The sequence below is a fragment of the Mustela putorius genome, unplaced genomic scaffold (genome assembly GCF_011764305.1).
Source record: "Mustela putorius furo isolate JIRA1106 unplaced genomic scaffold, ASM1176430v1.1 tig00003845_pilon_pilon_pilon, whole genome shotgun sequence".
Taxonomy (NCBI): Eukaryota; Metazoa; Chordata; class Mammalia; order Carnivora; family Mustelidae; genus Mustela; species Mustela putorius.
This window is the reverse complement of record NW_025421998.1, coordinates 62038376-62058188: the sequence shown is the minus strand read 5'-3', so window position 1 is coordinate 62058188 and position 19813 is coordinate 62038376. Positions and strand designations below refer to the sequence as shown.

Genomic DNA, 19813 nt, shown 5'->3' with positions numbered 1-19813 from the left:
ACACACAGTCTAAAGAGGTACTTCAAAATAATTTGTTTGCAGTTCTCTCGCTTACTTAAGTTACCTTCAGAAACTGATCACCGAGGGGAGCCATAGCCGGCTTCTTTTCCAGGGGAAAACTGGCCCTTTGAGAATGTTGTAAATAAACGCTAATAATTACAAAATGTTAGGTATGCTGATTGTGATATGGTTAAGCTATTTTGGAAGCATAAAGGGACTTGTCCCTAAATCTGCCTAGGGTGTTTGGGAAGGCATCTTGTAGCCAGGACTTCAAGGATGCCTGAGGTTGAGTCCTGCAGGAGGTGTTAGATTTTAAAATGGGAAACAAGGAGAAAAGAGATGGATGGAGGCACAAAGCCTGGGTTATATATTATATGTTTCGTGCGAAGATAGTTTGAATATCAAAGCAAATTTCAGTTAGTGGGGAAATGGAGAATTGAATCCCTACTTGCACTGGGCTCTTTGGCAGATTCATGTAGATTCTTTGAGAAAATTACCTTCTGAGGGTGATAATAGATATCACAGAGTTGATGCAAAGAACGGAAATAGATTTGCAAAGCACTGAGAATGGAGCTGCATGTGGTTAGTGCCTGATAACTCATAGTGGTTATTTTAGAAAAGCTGGAAAAGAAAGTTAGAGGTTGGAATGCAGAGCTAAGAAGATGGTGCTAAAAATACCAACCTATATCTAATACTCTATCTTACTGTTTTCAGCCTCCCAGGAATGCTGTTGACTAGTTCACTAGTGCTGAGAGATCCATTTACATCTTTCTTTCCACTGGTGGTTAGTTTGTACTTGATTATCCCAGGCTGCTTTGCTCTTGTTCTTTTCTATCAGAAAACCATAATTTTAAGAAAGTCTGACCTGCATGGGGCACTTGAACATATCTTGTTATTAAATTGATTAGAATGGGATCTAAAGTCTTAGTTTTATTAACCAACCTGATAGACAAAGCTTGCTAGACCAGAACCCATAGTTGCTAGAAATGATTAAATCAATATTTCTTAACAGCTCTCAGGGCTGAAAATTATTATTCCCAAAGATACGTAGGCATAGTAATTTGTAAGTCTGATCAATATTGATCAATTTTTTTCAGTATTTAATACTTTATAAACATTTTTTTCTGGTGTAAAAATATGTGTTTAGGTTACAATGCTGAAATACAAATAAATGTGTAAAGAAAAAAATAAAAATCACTCCTGATAAAAATACATTACATGTTTATAAAAATAAAAAATAAAAAATTTAAAAAATTAAAAAAAAATCACTCCTAACCTCTTTAGCCAGATATTGGTGAAATTCGGATATGATTCTTTTTAATTTTATTTATCATGCTTATGTATTTATATAAGTAAAACTTTATATTTTGTTTTACTATTTCTATTTTAAGAATTTTATCTTGATACTGAATATTCTCAGAAAGTATGATTTATTTATTTATTTATTTATTTTAAAGATTTTATTTATTTATTTGTCATAGAGAGAGAAGCGAGAGCAAGCACAGGCAGACAGAGTGGCAGGCAGAGGCAGAGGGAGAAGCAGGCTCCCCGCCAAGCAAGGAGCCCGATGTGGGACTCGATCCCAGGACGCTGGGATCATGACCTGAGCCAAAGGCAGCCGCTTAACAAACTGAGCCACCCAGGCGTCCCAGAAAGTATGATTTAAATGGCTGCATTTTATGTAACACACCTCTATTTCTGCACATTTTGGTTGTCAGTTCTTCATTATTATATATAACACAGTTATAAACATACAAGTTCAAAAGTCTTTGAACCTGCCTCTGATTACTTACCTATGATAAATTTCTAGATGTGGAATTCTTCTGTCAAAGTAAATGAAAAACTGTAAAGCTCTTGATATGTATTATCAAATTTCTCTCTGGAAAGTTTCTTCTTCTTTTTTTTTTTTTTAAACTAATGTCTTCCAAAAGAAGTGGGAGTTATTTCCAATAGAAGTGGGAGGTATTCCCCCTTCATTTTTCTCATTAGGATGTTTATATTTTTATTATTGATTCATAAATAACTCTTTACATATTAAGGATGGCAATTCTTCAATTGACAAAATATCTTGGCAGTTTCTGTCATATCTAGTTTGTCATATGCCTTTTAATTTTTTGTCATATGCCTTTTAATTATGTTCTTTTTTGATAAGTATAGTCACCATCTGTCAACTTACAACATTCTTGTAGTATTATTGAGTATATTTCCTATGCTGTAGTTTTTATCTCCATGATTTATTTATTTTGTAACTGGAAGTTTGTACCTTTTTGATCTCCTTTATCTATTTTGCCCTTCCCCCTACCCATTAGCTAGCTTCATAAATGGTCTTTTTAAATATGTCCTATTTGGGGGCTGCCTAGGTGGCTTAGATGGTTAAGGACTGTCTTGGGCTCAGATCATGATCTCTAGGTCTTGGGATCAAGCCCCATATCAGGCTCCCAGCTCAGTGGAGAGTCTGCTTCTTCCTCCCCCCTGCCTCTCCCCCTGCTTGTGTTCTAATGAATAAATACAAAATCTTTAAATAAATAAATAAATATATCTTAATTTTATTTTCCCGGAGATTACCTTTACATTTTTATTGACTTATGTGTCTATCAATGTAAATATGAAGTCATATATAGTGAGAGTCTTTGCAAATGCTGAGATATTTATTGAATTTTTATTTATTTCTTCCATAATCGATCAGTTTCTGTTGAGATACCACAAAATTTGTAATCTGAGTGATTATAAGTAAATTATTATTTTTTAATTAACTTAACCTTAATATTACTTTTAATATTTGCTTCAAGTTTTATATCTAGCTTAACAACAATTTTTTTAACACTAAGATTTACTACTTTTATTGCACATCATTTATATATTTTGCTCATTCTTGAGGATCTAATACTGGTTGAATTTTTCTCCCAGCTGGAGTACTTCTTGGCTTCCATTTTTAGAAAGACCCTGTGTGAACACCTTCTGAGTCCTTAAATATATAGAAGTTTTTTTTGTTGTTTTTGTATATAGCAAAGAGTTAACCATTCAAAATTTATATAGTATTTTGGTTGTTTGTTTTCCTGTTAGTCAGTTTCTCTCCTTTTCTTTCTCTCTCTCTGTAGGTAGTATAAGTAAGCAATTCAGAAATTTATATCAAAGGATAACTAGTTCAATGCCATTTTTAACCAAGAGACCATAAACCATTATTCAGAAAGGGAAATTGAACAAAGAAATCAATGTACTTCTCCCAGAATGTGTAGGTATTCAGTGTGGGATAGAACCAGCTCTCAAGAGGAATGAGAATTATGGATCATGAGGGCGCTGCTCTGCCTTGCTCTACCTTAACTTATTAGCTGCTTGTTTGGGCCATTTTCATTGTGAGACAAATCACCATAGATAGTCTGAATCAGGAAGCAAAAGGAAATGGAATTGAACTATGACATTTCCTTTCTACTAGTCTAAAAGCCTACCAGAATGACTTAGATAGATGGCTAAAGATGATAGATGCCTAAAACTAAGAGCTGAAAACTTAATTCTATCTATATTATCCTCAGAACCTTGTAGCACATACAAATTAATTGTGTACTTAACCTACTTTTTCTCTTTGTAAGAAAGGTTTAGGTATATTAATAATTTTGCCCTGAAAATATGTGGCACAAACATACTTCCTGTCAATTTTTTTTTCTTATTTACATGTTTGCTTGTTTTTGTTTGTTTGTTTTAAAGATTTAATTTATTTATTTGACAGAGAGAGACATAGCGGAAGAGGGAATACAAGCAGGGGCAGAGGGAGAGGGAAAAGCAGGCTTCCCGCCAAGCAGGGAGCCCAATGCAGGGCTCCATCCCAGGACCCTATGATCATGACCTGAGCTGAAAGCAGACGCTTAACGACTGAGCCACCCAGGCATCCCTGTTTTTGTCTATTTAGAGTAGTACCACTGGGTGCTGATGGCTGGTCACCCTAATATCATATATTTCAAAGACTCAAAGAGAGATGCAAGTAGAGAAGTTGAAGAACATTGCAGAGCCACCTGCTGGAACACAATTGCCACAGAGAAAGGAGTCATGTAATGGAACAGGTCACCTAGGATCTGCTTATGATGTCATAGGAGCTACCGTCATTAATGCAAACATTAGTCACCTGCTGTCCACAGGAGTTGGGCAAAACCAGATTTGTTTCTAAAATGGACCTTCTCCCAGGTTTTTTTCTGCTGGATTTTCCATAAAAAATTGTTCTGACTCAGTTGTCAAATGAATTTTTCTTGCTCAGATAATATTTTATGCTCTTCTGTAGCAAACCAGAATTTAACACCTTCAGTTTTTATCAAGTTCCTTTTAACTTGTGGATATTTTGAGTGTTGGAAGTTTGCCACAGCTACAGTGGGGATTCTGTGAGAGGACCATGAGTTATTTAACCTGGTACTTGAATATGAATGAAAATTCCCTTCCCTATCACTTTTTCTTTGTGTGGTGAATACAGTCATCTTTTTACTCACCTCTATCAGTGGTTAAGGAAACCAAAATTTGTCAAATGGCTAACTCCCCCAGGATAGGACTTTAGAGTTTGTACACTTTCTGTATTTTACACAGGCCTGGATTACAGATGATGGAATATGTACAAGTCAGGTTCATTGGCAGATAGGGGGAACCATACCCACTGTGTTTCATTTAGTTAACAGATATTCCATGTGTATCTACTATGTGCCAGGTGCTATACCAAGCACTGGAATTCAGTGATGGAGATGACATTTAACCTCTGTCCTCAGGGCACTGTGGGAGGATGAGAGGAAGTCAGGGTGAATATTCTATGGGGACTTCTGTGACCCTGTAGTCCAATGAGAATGCCATCTCAGCATCTGCAAGGGCATTCTCATACCCTTTAGTTGTACCTTTCTGTAGAAGTCAGAAGACAAATTGTACTCTATATGTGCATAATTATTTAATTTTGTAAAGAAATCTTTACATACCTTTTCATTATAAAGTATAAATGCATCTTGTTGAGTAGCAAAATGTCAGGAAATATTGAATGGCAAACATTTAAAATTTAAATCCATGCTTGTCCATACTGATTGCATATTAGAATCATCTGGAGAGCATTTAAAATATCCTACTCTTGCCCCTCTTTCTCCACAATATGATTTAATGTGTCTGGGGTGAGGCCAGGGCATTGAATTGGATGGGTTGGAAGGATGAATCAATGAAAAGATTAATGAAAACTTCATAAGATATTAAGGAAGACATTTGAGCCAGGCAGATATAGGGGGAGGAAAAGCAAAATGAAGCTGGAGATCAAAGACATCCACAAAATACAATGCCATAAAGCCCCCAAGAACATGTGAACTGGATCAGATTTGGGCTTTTGTGCTTTTAAGCAGCTAGGACAAGGGGAGACATAATCACCCTGGTGCCCATTAGATTACAAACAAACTCGTTGTCTGTGAAGGCTAGCTTTTTTAGGAGTAAGACTAGGCAAGGAGAATAAAGAGGACCCTTGATAATGAGACGTGGGATATTTTTTTTAATTAATTAATTAATTATTTTTCCTGTTACTATTTTTTTTAATTTTTTAAATTTATTTTCAGTGTAACAGTATTCATTGTTTTTGTACCTCATGCAATCCGTGCCCTCTCCAATACCCACCACCTGGTTCCCCCAACCTCCCACCCCATCGCCCCTTCGAAACCCTCAGATTGTTTTTCAGAGTCCATAGTCTCTCATGGTTCACCTCCCCTTCCAATTTCCCTCAACTCCCTTCTCCTCTCTAACTCCCCTGTCCTCCATGCTATTTGTGTGGGATATTTTTAACCCATCTAGAGAAAAAAAATGCAGTAGTGCTTTTTAGAATGGAAGGCACAATCTGGAAGGCCTTTTGAATCAGTTGGATGCTAAACAGGCTGAGTCTGTCGGGTAAGGGAGGACTGGTCTCTGTTAGGTGTATGTCACTTCCTACAGCCCAGCACCACTTCATCTGTTGATAACTGCTTCTAGATCTGTGTTAGCCATACTAACTAACTCGGTATCCCTTGAACATACCAAGCTCATTCTGACCTCATGGCCTTGATGTTTTCTATGTCCTTGGCCTGGAATGTTAGTTTCCCTGATTATTTCATGGCTGGCAATTCATCATTAAGAATTTGTCAGGTAGCACTTTCTTTACCTCCTGATCGAATGCCACCTCCTCCCTTACACTGATCCTGTTCCTTCATACTACTTTGCTTTCCTTTTTGCTTTACCTTTTTCACCACCTGAAATCATCTTACTGACTGATTTCTTAATTATGGTCTTTTCAGTTCCCATAAATCTTGTTTGCTCCTACATTCCCAGTGCCTAAAATGGTACTTGATACTGTCACTCCTCAATAAATATGTTGAACCAATGAACCAATCTTTTCATGAATACTTGATTATATGCAATGATGCTGTGTTTTTGACGAAACACAGAGTCAGACCTTTTCAGAGTAAGGAGAATTGGAAATAAGGCTGACATCCTATCATTAAAGGGGAAGATGCAGACAGGGTACCTGCCCAAACTAGAGGCTACCTTTAATCTTGTGGACAGTTTGAAGACCGTGCTTTTTGTAAGGCCTAATTATTCTCTTCCTACTTTTAATTTCACAAACAGTGACCTGAAACGTGGCAGTTATTTTTTCCTGTCTTTCTGTTTTGTCATCAGTTGTTTGTGTTTCAACTCCAGAGCCTAAGTGAATCTCCATGAAACTCCTGATTTCTACTGTGGCCATGAGAGGGTTTTGTAGTGTCCCTGAGCCTTGACTTCACATTTCTAAAATAGTGTTATAATAATGGTAGCTACCACCTAAGTCTGTTTTGGGAATGAAAAAGTAACCCTTAGAAAGCACTTAGCATAATACCTGGCAAAGAGGACACACTCAAGAGAAGTTATTGATGATAAATATTGAAAATGCCAATTGTTATATTGGTTTATTGTTATTATCCTTGTTATTATTACTTTCTCCCTGCCCCTTCTGCTCGCCCACTATTTCCAGAAATGACATCACCAGGAACCGATTTTATTGGTTTCCTGAATATGGACACTAATCTCACTTGAATTAACCAGAGATAGACCCCAAACACTCGGTGCAAATACTTGTTTTTGTTTAAAGAGGCAGTTCTCCTAATAGCGTGACCTCTTTTCATCTTTTCTGTGCCTTTCCTGACTTGCCATGGGAACAGAGGAGAAGGCCAAGAAGGAAGCAGAGGAAAAAGCTCGCCTGGCTGCAGAGGAGAAGCAAAAGGAAATGGAAGCCAAAAGCCAGGCTGAAGAAGGTGCAGCTGGCAAAGCCGAGAAAAAGACATCTGGGGAAGCTAAGAATCAAGTCAATGGAACGCGCACGAACAAAAGCGACAACCCTCGTGGGAAAAATTCCAAAGCTGAGAAGTCCTCAGGAGAAAAACAACAGAATGGTGAGTACAGTTTCCCTGGTGAAAGGCTCTTTTCAGGGTGTTAATGATGTGATGAATGGAAACTGGCCAATAAACACACCTAGGAGGATGGCTCTTGGAGCCTCGTCTCTGCCTGCCCCCCCACCCCCAGCTGCTGCTCATCACACCTCACTGGGCCATGGATTCCATTAGGATCCCATCAAAAGCAGCCAGAGGCTGACTTGGGCCTTTCTCCTGGGGAGATTTATGTTTGTCAGACCTTTCCCAGCTGTTCTGGAGACTCTGGTCAGTGCTGACCTGTCCCCTGGGGAAATAACTATTATCAATATGAGCACATTCCTGAGTGCTTACTGCCCAGATGTGTGGATGGAAAGTATCTTCCATATGCACCCTCCCTCTAGCAGGCAGGGCTGGGACTCAGGTCTGTCTGTCTGTAGGTGAATAAATATATACATTAGGATGACCACCTGTCCCCTTTGCCTGGGGACTGAGGAGTTTCCTGCATCTAGAGCTTTAGATTTTAAAACCAGAAAAGTACCAGCCAAACCCAGATGATCTGGTTATCACCTTAAATGCACTGTGCTTGACGCTGAGAATTTAGAAGTAGAAAGGCCACAGGAAGTCCATAATCTCATAGAGGACATGGACATCCTTAGAAATAATTCTGAGCAAGTAACAGTCATGGCAAGGCAGTCAAACTTAGCTCAAGGATCATGTCAAAAAAGAGACATTGGCCTTCTTGTGTCTGAGGCTCATAGAATGGAGAAATGTCCAAGAAAGCTTCAGAGGCTGGTGGTCCCTGAGCTATTTTCAATGCTGAACTTCGCTGGTCGAATGGGGGATGGGGACTTCTTCACCAGAGGGACCAAGACAAGCTGAGGCACAAGGGCATGGAATGGTTACCCTGTTTAGGGAAGAGTAGGAAGTTCAGAGTCTCTGGAACTTTCAAGGGCCCAGTTGTAGCAAGGTAGTTTTGTAGTCTGACAGACTTGGATTCGAGGCACAACTGTATCTCTCACTTCTTGGTGGCCTTGATCAGGTTACTTAGCCTTCTACTGACTCTGTGAAGTGTGCAGAGTAATACCAGCTCACAGCAGGGCCACTTAAGAGCCTCCAATAATGAGAATGAGAGCCAGAACAATGACGACAATAGAATAATTAGCACTTATTGACTATCGACCAGATGCTCTTTTAAGTCCTCTCTTTACTTGTTTATTGTCTTATCTGCCTAGTAGGCCACTCTGTAGCTATTATGTATGCAACATAGTCTGAATAAATGACGAATATGTAGAAGAGGCTTAGCACAACACTCTCCAATTATTTTTACAATGAACATATAGAACATGTAGAATCAGAAAACAGTATTTTAATACATATGATAATGTTAATAATTCATATTATGTTCTAAGAGCTTTGCATAAATTCCCTCAAGTAACCATGTGAGCTCCCCAGGAGGTAGAAGAAACTTGTCCAGTCCCTCAGCAACCTGGTTCTGGAGACTGCTCCTAAGTCACTTTGTATTCAAGTGTATCATTGTCCAGAAAGTATGTTCAATTATATAAGAATTTATGATATACCTCTTTGAGTTTTTAGAGGGCAGTGCAAAAGACCCCCTCTTGTCCCCTCTGGAGGTCAGAACCAACTAAGAGAGAGATACCAGAATCAGAAAGTCAGTGGTCAACATATTAGTTCTCTTGCAACTGGAGTTGAATTGGAAAGTGTGACTTGGTCTGCTGAGCACATGGGCTTCTTCACACATCTGCCTCGAAGTGAACTTAGCCAACCAGATACTGGCAGGGCAGGCGGGCCTAGGACCTGCCACCTCATTCTCACTCCAGCACCCGAGCAACCCAGCACCCCAGAAGGTTGCTTCTGGAGTGATGCAAAAAGTATGAGTCTTGTAGAAAACACATCTTGGAGGGGGCTGGGAACTAGAGAAATGGGTGGCTGAACTGAACTTTGCATTCTCAAACTCCTCCTAGATGAGCCTCTCCTCCTCAAAGGAGGAGTATGGAAGGGCTCCTGAGAGAGGCAAGATATGTTTCTTCCCTACTTTTTTTTTCTTTTAGGAAAGCGGGTTAAAATGCCTTTTCCTTCATAAAAGTAATATGAATAGCATATTGAATGCTTAATATATGCCAGACATTGTACATGAGATTTTACCTACATTAAGTCATTTAAAAATGCTAACAGCTCTGTGAGGTAGATATACTGATTCCCGTTTTGCAGATGAGGAAATGGAGACTCAGAGAGTTTAAATCACTTGCTTACAGTCAAGCAGCCACTAAGTAGAGATCTCAAGTTAAATTCTGGTCTGGGTCCAAATTCTGTGTTTCGTTATCATCATGTCCTTTCTATTAGCAAGTTTTGGTGCTGTTGGGGAGAGTGGGAAATCAGAGGAATATTGAGGCTCAGCCGAGGTCCACGAGAAGCTTATAATCTCTTCCAGGGTTTGATGTACTTTTTCTGTAAAGGACCAGATAGTAAATATTGTAGACTTTGAGAGCCATGCCATCTCTACTGCAACTGCTTAACACTTCTGTTTTAGTGCAAAAGCAGCCACAGATAACATATAAACAAGTGAACATGGCTGAATTCCAATAAAACTTTGTTTCTAAAAATGCAAGTTTGAATTTTATATACTTTTCAAATACCATTAAATATTCTTCTCTTTTTTTCAACAAATATTTTTCAATAAAAACTATTCTTAGTTTTGGGGCCATATAAGACCAGGCACTGGGAGCACGTTTGGCTCATGGGCCAGAGTTTGTCAACCCCTGGTCCAGTCAGGGAGAGAAACCAATGAACATAAACATGCCAGTCATAGAGAGGGTTATAAATTCTATGAGATAGGAATAAACAAATACCCAGAGAGGGCAGAGGTGGCAGAAATCAATTCTGAAGACCATTAGAGGGAGAGCCTGAAAGAAACAAACAGGAGCCTGAGTTTTCGACTAGGCTGGGTTGATTTCACAACTGTGTTTATTTCCCAAAGTAATCAACAGTCTGCCATTTCCCTTAAAAATTAAGTATTAAATGAGAGATGGGAAAAGAAGTCAATTTTAAGCAATAATAAGAAAGGCTAATGGTGGTTCGGGACTGTGTTACAGCAGCCTAATGAAAATGATTTATAACTGTGCAGAAAGGCTCTTTTGTTTCCCCTGTTTATTGAATAACAGCTCACATCAGCCATTACTCCATATACACCCATGGGAAATTACCTAATGGATTCTGTTCAAGGAACATCATCAAACAAACATGTGTCACTTTCCCATCATCCTTCTTTGTGGTCTCCTAAGATACTTCTGGGATGGAACCAGAGGACGGTGGTTAAGTGGAGGTTCTAGAGGTGTTCTCATCAGCCACTATGAGATCCCCTAAGCTTTGGTCTCCATCAAGTTACTTCCTTTCTCAGCCTCCCCAACCCTGACTAAGGACAAGGCAGGCTGCCCACAGGCTGTTGGCTGGCAAATTGAACCTCTCCTGTGACTTCTGGAAGACATCCTGTCTTGTTGCAGCTGTGGATAAAGCTCCAGTCCAGGGAAACCTTGAAGGCATAAAGTATTATGCATGAGGGTGTAAAGGCTCATTTAGGAAAGAAAGACATTTTTCTGCAGGTCATTAGTTTCACTACAGGGCTCAAGATCCTTGAGTTCATCTCTGGATCCTTAAAAGAAGGAGCCAGTCTTTGAAGTGTTCTGAGGGACTTCCAAAGGAATCCTCTCTTTGGCCACTGATGGTGGTAAAGGGTGATGAGTATGTCCTTCACTTGAATTCCTCCTGCTTACGCTCTGGCTGGAGTTGACGCCTTTCCCTTCAATCCCTTCAGCCAGTTCATCCCATTTCAAAATTAAGAGTAAGAGGAAACTTGGGTAATTTGTTGACTCCTAACTTAGCTTAGGATTTATCAAATTCCATTGAAAATACTTACTTTGTCAAATATATCACAACCCAAAATGGTCTTGAATCGTCCTTAGATAACCAATTCTTTATAAATCTGTGGGTCAAAAGCATTTAAAAATGGCAGCAATAAATAGAAGCCTGAAATTGGAAACTTGAGCTTCGTAGGGAAGTTAGAGCCTAGCTTCTAGAATCAGACTGATCTATGTATATTGTGGTAGATTGCTATATTTATGCCTTAGGTTCCATAGCCTTAGAACAGAGATGGTAATATAAGTTTCATATCCATTCTTCACAAGTTGGTTTGAACAAATCACTTTGTGGAAAGATCAGTTGGCCATCTCTGTAAAAACTGTTAGACAGATAGCTTAAACCAGATCTACGGCTGCCAAGAGGAACAGTTCTGCTGCTGGAAGGAGCCACACATGCAAGGTTACGGGCAGAGGCGGGGCCCAGGGTGGTGTACAAACCACTGGCAGGCAGCCGGCGTGCTGCTCAACACAGCAGGACGGACCAGCGTGTGCCTCAGTGGCTACAGGGAAGCCAGAGGAAAACTCACCCTTGGAAAACATCCTCAATCATTTGATGAGTTTGTTATTCTGCAAATTGATTGTTTTGTGAATTAAACTGTGATGAATTTGTCTACTTTCCATCGTAGTCCCTTCACAACGGGGTTGTTAGAAGAATTTAATGAAACGATGCAGGCAATATGCCTGGCACAAAGAAAGCAGGAAAGATAAGACCCTGCTTTCTCCTTCCTGGCTGCAGTTATTCCTAGGGTCTTCTTGCTTCAAGAAGTTTGAGTATTTTAGTTGTAAATTATTCTGGGTTTTATGCAGGCTAAAAAGAAAGATGCCGCTAGTAAGACTGTAAGAAAAATTTCCAAAACTTGAGAATAAGGCTGGGGAAAGGATGCCATGTCCTTTCAATGTCATAGTGGCAAACTGTTGAACAGACATGGCCAGGGATTATGTAATTATCTTAGACAGGGGTCAGCAAGAAGTTTTCTGTGTTGGCCCAGCCAGTGACTCGTCCTGGTTTTGCATGTCTCTGTCACAACCATGCAGCACTTATCCCTACGGCGTGAAAGCGTCCGCAGACAGTATGTAAATGAATGCATGTGACTATTTCCAATGATCTCTGTTTCCAGATTGGCCCCCGAGCTACAGGTGGACGACTCCTGCTTTAGGAGAACAGGACTGTTTAACTTTGTCATGTACTATTGACACAAACCTAGGTACTACGAAGTTGTGTGATAACTTACAGATTTTTGACTGTTAGAAGAGATTACCCCCTTGCCCACAGGTTATGATTTTATTGCCCTGTGGGAGATAACCAGTTTTGTTTCTAACACAGCAATCTCATTTTTTTTTTAAAGATTTTATTTATTTATTTGACAGAGAGAAATCACAAGTAGATGGAGAGGCTGGCAGAGAGAGAGAGAGGGAAGCGGGCTCCCTGCCGAGCAGAGAGCCCGATGCGGGACTCGATCCCGGGACCCTGAGATCATGACCTGAGCTGAAGGCAGCAGCCTAACCCACTGAGCCACCCAGGCGCCCAAGCAATCTCATTTTAAAGGTTTTCTAAAAGGCCTATAAATACCCATTTCCTTAGATGCCCTTGGCACCATCCTTACTATCTCTCTGGTTCTTTTGTGAATGAATTAAGTTTTTGACACATGTTTATTCTACATCTGTTTGCATAGTGTTTCTGAACACTTACAAATCATATTTCGACAAGCTCGTTACTTAGAATACCGTTTATAACTCCAGTTTAGAGTTCAGATATCATTGCGTGATGTGTCAGAAATTGCATTCACTACCTTAAATACATTTGTCCTTAGAGTATGTCTATAAAGTAGCTATTATTATCCCCATTTTGCAGATGAGGAAACTGACACCTATAGAACTTGAGTAGCTATGAGCTGGCATAATTTACATTTGATCTGAGTTTTTCTGCTCTCCACAGCCCAATAATAAAGCTGAATTTCTTTTCTCGAAAATAAACATTATTGGCTCAAGTGCTACATTGTTTAACAGGAACTTTGTCTTAATTTCTGGATTATAATCTAGCTTTTAAAACCTAATATATGGTTTAAAAAGGTATTTACATTCAGACATGTACCCCTTCATGACTAAAATTATGTACTTTTTTTTTCATCTTTTTACCTTGACAAGTTTAGGACTATTTATAACGTCCCTTTTAGCTATATACATATGCTGTTTGTCATGTTTATTACTTTCAGGTGACGTGAAAGATGGTAAAAATAAGACAGACAGGAAGGATCAATCCAATGTCGGAAGTGATTCAAAGAAAACAGATGGTAAGAGCATAATTCCCATTATATTTTTCCATAAAATGTGCGATTTAATGCAGGTTTGTTAGAATTACACCTAGAATTGAATTGTGATTGTTAATATATTCTTATACCGTAAAAAAATCCCTTCACTACATGTAGGGAGTACTCGACCCCTATTTCAGTAATTTACAGATTATCAATTTGTCTCTTCCCCTCCACCATCCTTTGCTCCATCTCAAATGCATTCTATACTCTCTCTCTTCACCACTTGTCATTTTTTCATTTTCACTTTAAAGTTGCCTCATGACTTACTGTTTGGAATGGAATGGACTACGAGTCTTTGGGTGTGAATTGTGCAGCATAAATGGGAAGTGCTCCATGTTTTCAGTTTCAGCACTTTCTCTTTAAATGAGGAATTATTGCTTTTGGTAAGAACAGAAATCTGTTCAGTGTTATCACTGTATTGGGAGGCCCACATGTTGGAGAATGAGCATAGTTGTAGAATGCAGATTGGTCAGCAAGAATAAGTCTCAAAGGCAAGTTCCGAATGGCAATCCCCACCAAACCAGTTAGACTGAACCTACCTTGTGATGTGCTCCATGAACATTGCTTTTACTTTTCACAAAGAGCATTCTACTCTCTCTAAAGCCTAAAAAGTTCAGATTATATTATCCTTCAGACTTTGTACTAGCCTACTGAGAAAACTGTTCTCATCTTTTATATCAATCTCCTGTTTCATTTGTAACATGGGCTTATTCTTGGCGACTCCTTCATACATGTACATGATATTAAACTGAACATGCATGCTTACCTCGGCAGCACATATACTAAAACTGAAAATGCAAACTTCTAGTTAGTGGTTTGTGTTAAGAGTCCTAGATGCTTTTGAATCATACCTCCCTAGAGACATTGCATTGAATGCTAAGCTGTTCTTTGATGATTTGGTTTTAATGTCATTGAAGGATAAATACCAGATTGAGGAGTAAGAAGAAATTTGAACACAACTCCACCTATTAAAAAGGAAGCAGCCCCTCTAGCTTTCATCTAAGCCACTGTGGCAGGCTTTCTTTACGCATATGCACGAAATCAGTTCTCAAGACTTTTCTTCTAAGCTCATTCAATAATTCATGCCAGGTGTCTTATCACATAATACCTAGGGAACACTCATGTGCAGTTTTTCACCAAATTGTTTATGGAAATGGAAACCATGTATCTAATAAAAATAAAAATAAATACCTCCTTGAATGATTGTGACTAAGACATGAATTACACAGAGACAAAACAGAATTCAAGGGGCCCCTGGGTGGCTCAGTGGGTTAAGCTTCTACCTTCAACTCAGGTCATGATCTCAGGGTTCTGGGAGCGATCCCCACATTGGGCTCTCTGCTCAGCAGGGAACCTGCTTCCCTCTCTCTCTGCCTGCTGCTCTGCCTACTTGTGATCTCTCTCTCTGTCAAATAAATAAAATCTTTAAAAAAAAAAAAACCCACACACAAAAAAAACAGAATTCAAAATGACAGTCATCCTAGCCAAACTTTATTATGGGTAAGGTTTGTTGCCAGACATCATTAAACCCAAGTCAAGATAACACAAGCCAGAACATGTACAATAGAGGAGAATGGTGTTAGATATAAACCCAGCACCTGGAAACCTGGCCCATCCTGCTTCCAGTGACTAGCCCATCTGAATTCCTAGAGCATAAAAGTGCAGAGTAAGTCCCAAATCTTTAACATGGGATCTTGTTGCATTTTTATATTGTGCTACAAATATCTATAATATACATACATCATCTGTTATGATGGTGTCATGTGGGCTCGTGAATTAAATTTTATTACCTTCATTAAGCACTTTTATTTTACCGGTGCCATTTATAATTAAATTGTCCCCAAGTATTTAAAATAATTAAACAGCTTTTTTAAAAAAAGAGGGGTGTAGGAAGGGGTCAACAGATACTATGTTCTATTGAACAAATAAATGTAAAGCTGACTGTTTAATGAACATGATTCTGGATCCCACTGGACAATGAAAAGGGTTCAATAAATAAAGAAGAGATATTTTCTGATGTCTATTCCTTTCCCCCTCCATAACTCTAACTTTCCTCTGCTTCCAATGGGTCTGGTGTGTTTATACTAGCAAGCTTATACACAAACTTGGACATGAACAACTTTCTGTTTTAATTTCATTGATGGGCTAACATGACATCAGTTGTTCTCACTGCTTTGATACCATAAGGACACAGATCACTGAGCTTTAGTTACTTGTGCTATCTTAGCCAAACATCTTTCCCAGGACTAAAGCCATTCTTGGTGGCATGAAGTGGATAGATTTCAATCAGCCTCATTTATCTCTTCACCTTTGATCATCAAAAGTCTCTACTTAAGGAAAAATTTTAAGTGATATATGGATCAGAGGGTACATTGATTATTAAAAGCTGCCTAGTAACAACCATATACATTTTGAATATTTCTTTTTAATAGATCCTATTAACATTTGATGACGAAAGGTAGTCAGTTTAACTATTATTAATGCCTCTCCCCCTAATACAAGCCTTGGGAGCCAGGGGTGACCAGCTCTGTCTAATTTTTGAGAGGGAGTATCCAAGCACAATTCAGTGCCCAGTATGACCAAACCGACTATGGTTTGAAGTTGGAACATTGTACCCATTCAGAAAGAAACCTGATGGAAACTGGACCACAGTTGGTTATGCCCAAACTCCACTGAGCTGAGGTACACACAGAGGGAAGGGGTGTGTGCTAAAAGCATAAATTATATCCTGGCATAGTGAAAACATTGCAGTTGAACATTATCTCTGTCAGGCTACTGAGGTACTACTTAGTATCCTGCAGTATTAATTTTCAAACTGGCTTCAAAGAATGAATGTCCTTTGAAACTACATTGTTTACTCTTAGGGAGAAATGTACTAACATAAAAAGATCGGGGCCTCTGAGCCAAGATTCTCTCAGGGCCTAAACTTTTACAGTGTCACTGGGAGACTGGCAGGGTGCCAGTGAATGAATTATTTTCAGTGTGTTTTTAGTCATGTTTGAAACAGCATAGTCTCTTGGACCTGCCATAATTTTTTATAGTTGCCCAGAAATATGAGTTTGCTTTTAACTTTGACTACATTAAAGAGATATAAGAGATATAAGAGATAGCCACCATTTGTGTCTCTCAAAAGACTGATTATAATTAGGCCCTACGGGGTTATTTGCCAAGTCCCAGAGAGAGAGAATTCAGCAGGAATTTCTCCTTCACTGAATGTTCTGGAAATTGGAGTGTTTAAGGGTGTTCATGAAATTTAAAAGTCAACTGTGTAGAGTGAAAAGAGTGGACAAAAGACCATCTATGTACCTCTGCTTCTGCCAAAGAGGACTAATAAGAATTAGATTCACCCTTTCACCTGAAACAATAATAATCATAATAAAAGACAACTTACGTGGAAAAATAGTTTTCAAGATACTGGACATCAAGAAATGAAGAACAGTAATCTCCAAGAAACAGGAAACAAATGATATAATACCTATGAATGATCCAGCTTCCTCCTTTGAGAGGATTTCCAAGCAACATAGGAGGGAGAATCGAGGCAGACCTGATGGACTCCTTGAGTTGAAGAGTTGAATAAGGGTCTGGGGAGAGCCACTGTGGCTCCAGCTAACAAGATAAAGTACCAGAGAGGGGAGAGTTGTAGAGATATAGAACTCCAGAAATCTAAAGAGTAGTCGTTCATCAGAGTCCTGATTGACCCATACAGATAAGAAACTACCTGAGATCAGGAAAGAACCATTCAAGAGGATTAGAGGGAATGGTCCTAATGTTCACACTTCATTTAAGGCAAGAAAAGTACCTATTCTCAATAGTCAGACTTGAATATCTCATAATTTAAAGGGAATTGGATAGAAGCCACCTAAATGTCTTATTTTGTTAGTTTGGGGAGTAAATAGCTGTCAGCTAAATGCTGCTTTGGTCTCACCTAATAAACCTTGAAAGCAAGACATGAAAGGATCAAAGTGTTTCCAAATAACTGCACCCCAAAGTTTGTGTATAGGAATACAAAAATATCCAGTACCCAACAAGGTAAATTTCACCATATCCAATATCCCATCAAAAACTACTGGATGTGCAAAGAAGCAAGAAAATACTTTGCATAATAAGAGAGAGAGAGAGAGAACTGAAACAGAAGTTAGAATAGCAGACAAGAATATTAAAGCAGTTCTTATAGCTATAACCCATATGTCTGAAAGTTGATTAGGGAGATGGGAGTTATAAAGAAGGGAAAATCAAACTTCTAGAAATAAGCATTATAATGTATGATTTAGAAAACATACTGGATGGTATTAGCTAAAAACATTGGATGAGATTAATAATAAGTACAATGGGTGAGATTAGACATTGTAAAAGAAAAGACTAGTGGAAAAATTATCCAAAATAAAACAGAAAAAATTATAAAGAGCAACAGTGAATTTTAGGACATCTTCAACAGCCTGATGTATGTAACTGGAGTTCCTAACATAAAGAAGAGAGAGAAGAAGAAAGAAAAATATTTGATGAAGTAATTTACTTGGGCAAAGAAAATTTTGCCCAATGATGAAAACTACAAATGCACAGACTCAAGAAGCTCAGTAAAGCCGAGGCACAAGAAATTTGATAAAATTACACCAAAACATGTCATAATCACATTATTCAAAACGAGTAATGAAGAGAAAATTTAAAAACAGCAAGAAGGATAAAAAAATTCATGTACAATTGAAAAAAAATGAGGATAACTGTAAATATCTTATCAGAAACAATGCAAGTGAGAAGACAGTGGAGCAACATCTTTAACATGCTGAAAGAATAAAATAATTCAATTAAGAATTCTATACCCAGCAAAAATATCTTTCAGATATAAAAGCTGAAAGAAGTCACAGTACAAGAAATGTTAATGAAAGGGAGTAGGGTAACTATGCCAGTTGGAAATATGGACCTGCCCAAAAGAATGAGGCACATGAAAAATGGTAAATAAATGGATAAAGATCATTGCCTATTTGAACAAAATAATAGTAATACATCATCTGATTTATAACACATATAACTGAGGGGTACATGTATGGTGCCTTTGGTTAGGTGACTGACTCTGTTTCAGCTTAGGTGGTAATCTCAGGGTCATGAGATCAAGTCCCGCATTGGACATCATGCTCAGTGTGGAGTCTGCTTGAGATTCTTTCTCCCTCTCCCTCTGCTCCTGCGTATTCTCTCTCTCTCAAATAAATCAGTAAATCTTAAAAAATAACATATGTGACTGAAATAGCATAAAACAATAGCATAAACAGACAATAGCATAAAAAGCTGGGAAGGGAGAAATGGAAGTATACAACTGTAAAGTTCTACTATACATGAAGTGACATAATATCATTCGAAAGTTAATTGTGGTAAATTAAGAGCATATACTATAAACTCTAAAGCAATTAAAATAACAAAACAAAGCCATATAGCTAATAAGCCAACAAAATAGATAAAATGGAATTGTAAAAATACTTAATCTGCAAGAAGATTTAAAAAAAGATAAGAAGGGATCAAAGAACATATGAGACAAATAGGAAACAAATAGCAAGATCATAGACTTAAAACTAAGCATATCAGTTAAGACATTAAATGTCCTAAAGACCCCAATAAAAAAAACAGAGATTTTCAGATTATAAAACACAATTGTAGTCTGCCTTTATTTAAACACACACACACACACACACACACACACACACACACACAAATAGCCCAAAAGTAAAAGGATGACAATTGGTATATCAAGGTAACTAATAAAAAGAAAACTTGAATGGCTGCATTAATAGCTGACAAGGTAGATTTCATTGCAAACCCTATCACTAGAGATAAAGAAGTCCATTTCATGATAAAGTTGTCCATTTATAAAGATGATATAATAATACTTTATGCACTGAATTACACAAAATTAACTGAAAAAATTATCTTTTTAAACTTTTTAAGATTTTATTTGTTTGGGGTAGAGAGAGAGAAAGAGAGAGAGAATGCATGAGTTAGGGGAGGAGCAGACACCCTGCTGAGCAGGGAGCTGAGGGCTTGATCCCAGGATCCTGGGATCATGACCTGAGTTGAAAGTAGATGTTTATTTTTTTTTTATTTTTTTTTAAAGATTTTATTTATTTATTTGACAGAGAGAGAGATCACAAATAGGCAGAGAGACAGACAGAGAGAGAGATGAGGAGAAGCAGGCTCCCTGCTGAGC

At 38.3% G+C, this 19813-nt stretch overlaps 1 protein-coding gene across 6 annotated transcripts in view; it reads left to right on the top strand.

Moving 5' to 3' along the window:
- The window catches only part of PDE1C (phosphodiesterase 1C), a 304120-nt gene that overhangs the window by 241012 nt on the left and 43295 nt on the right, over positions 1 to 19813 (top strand). For all 6 annotated transcript variants that reach the window (XR_006601374.1, XM_045062853.1, XM_004762602.3 and 3 more), the window contains 2 exons: positions 7167 to 7397; positions 13522 to 13599. Coding sequence is in view for 5 of the 6 variants with exons in the window: in XM_045062853.1 (XP_044918788.1) it covers positions 7167 to 7397; positions 13522 to 13599 (309 nt within the window). In the remaining variant the exon portion in view is untranslated. The remainder of the gene's footprint in view (positions 1 to 7166; positions 7398 to 13521; positions 13600 to 19813) is intronic.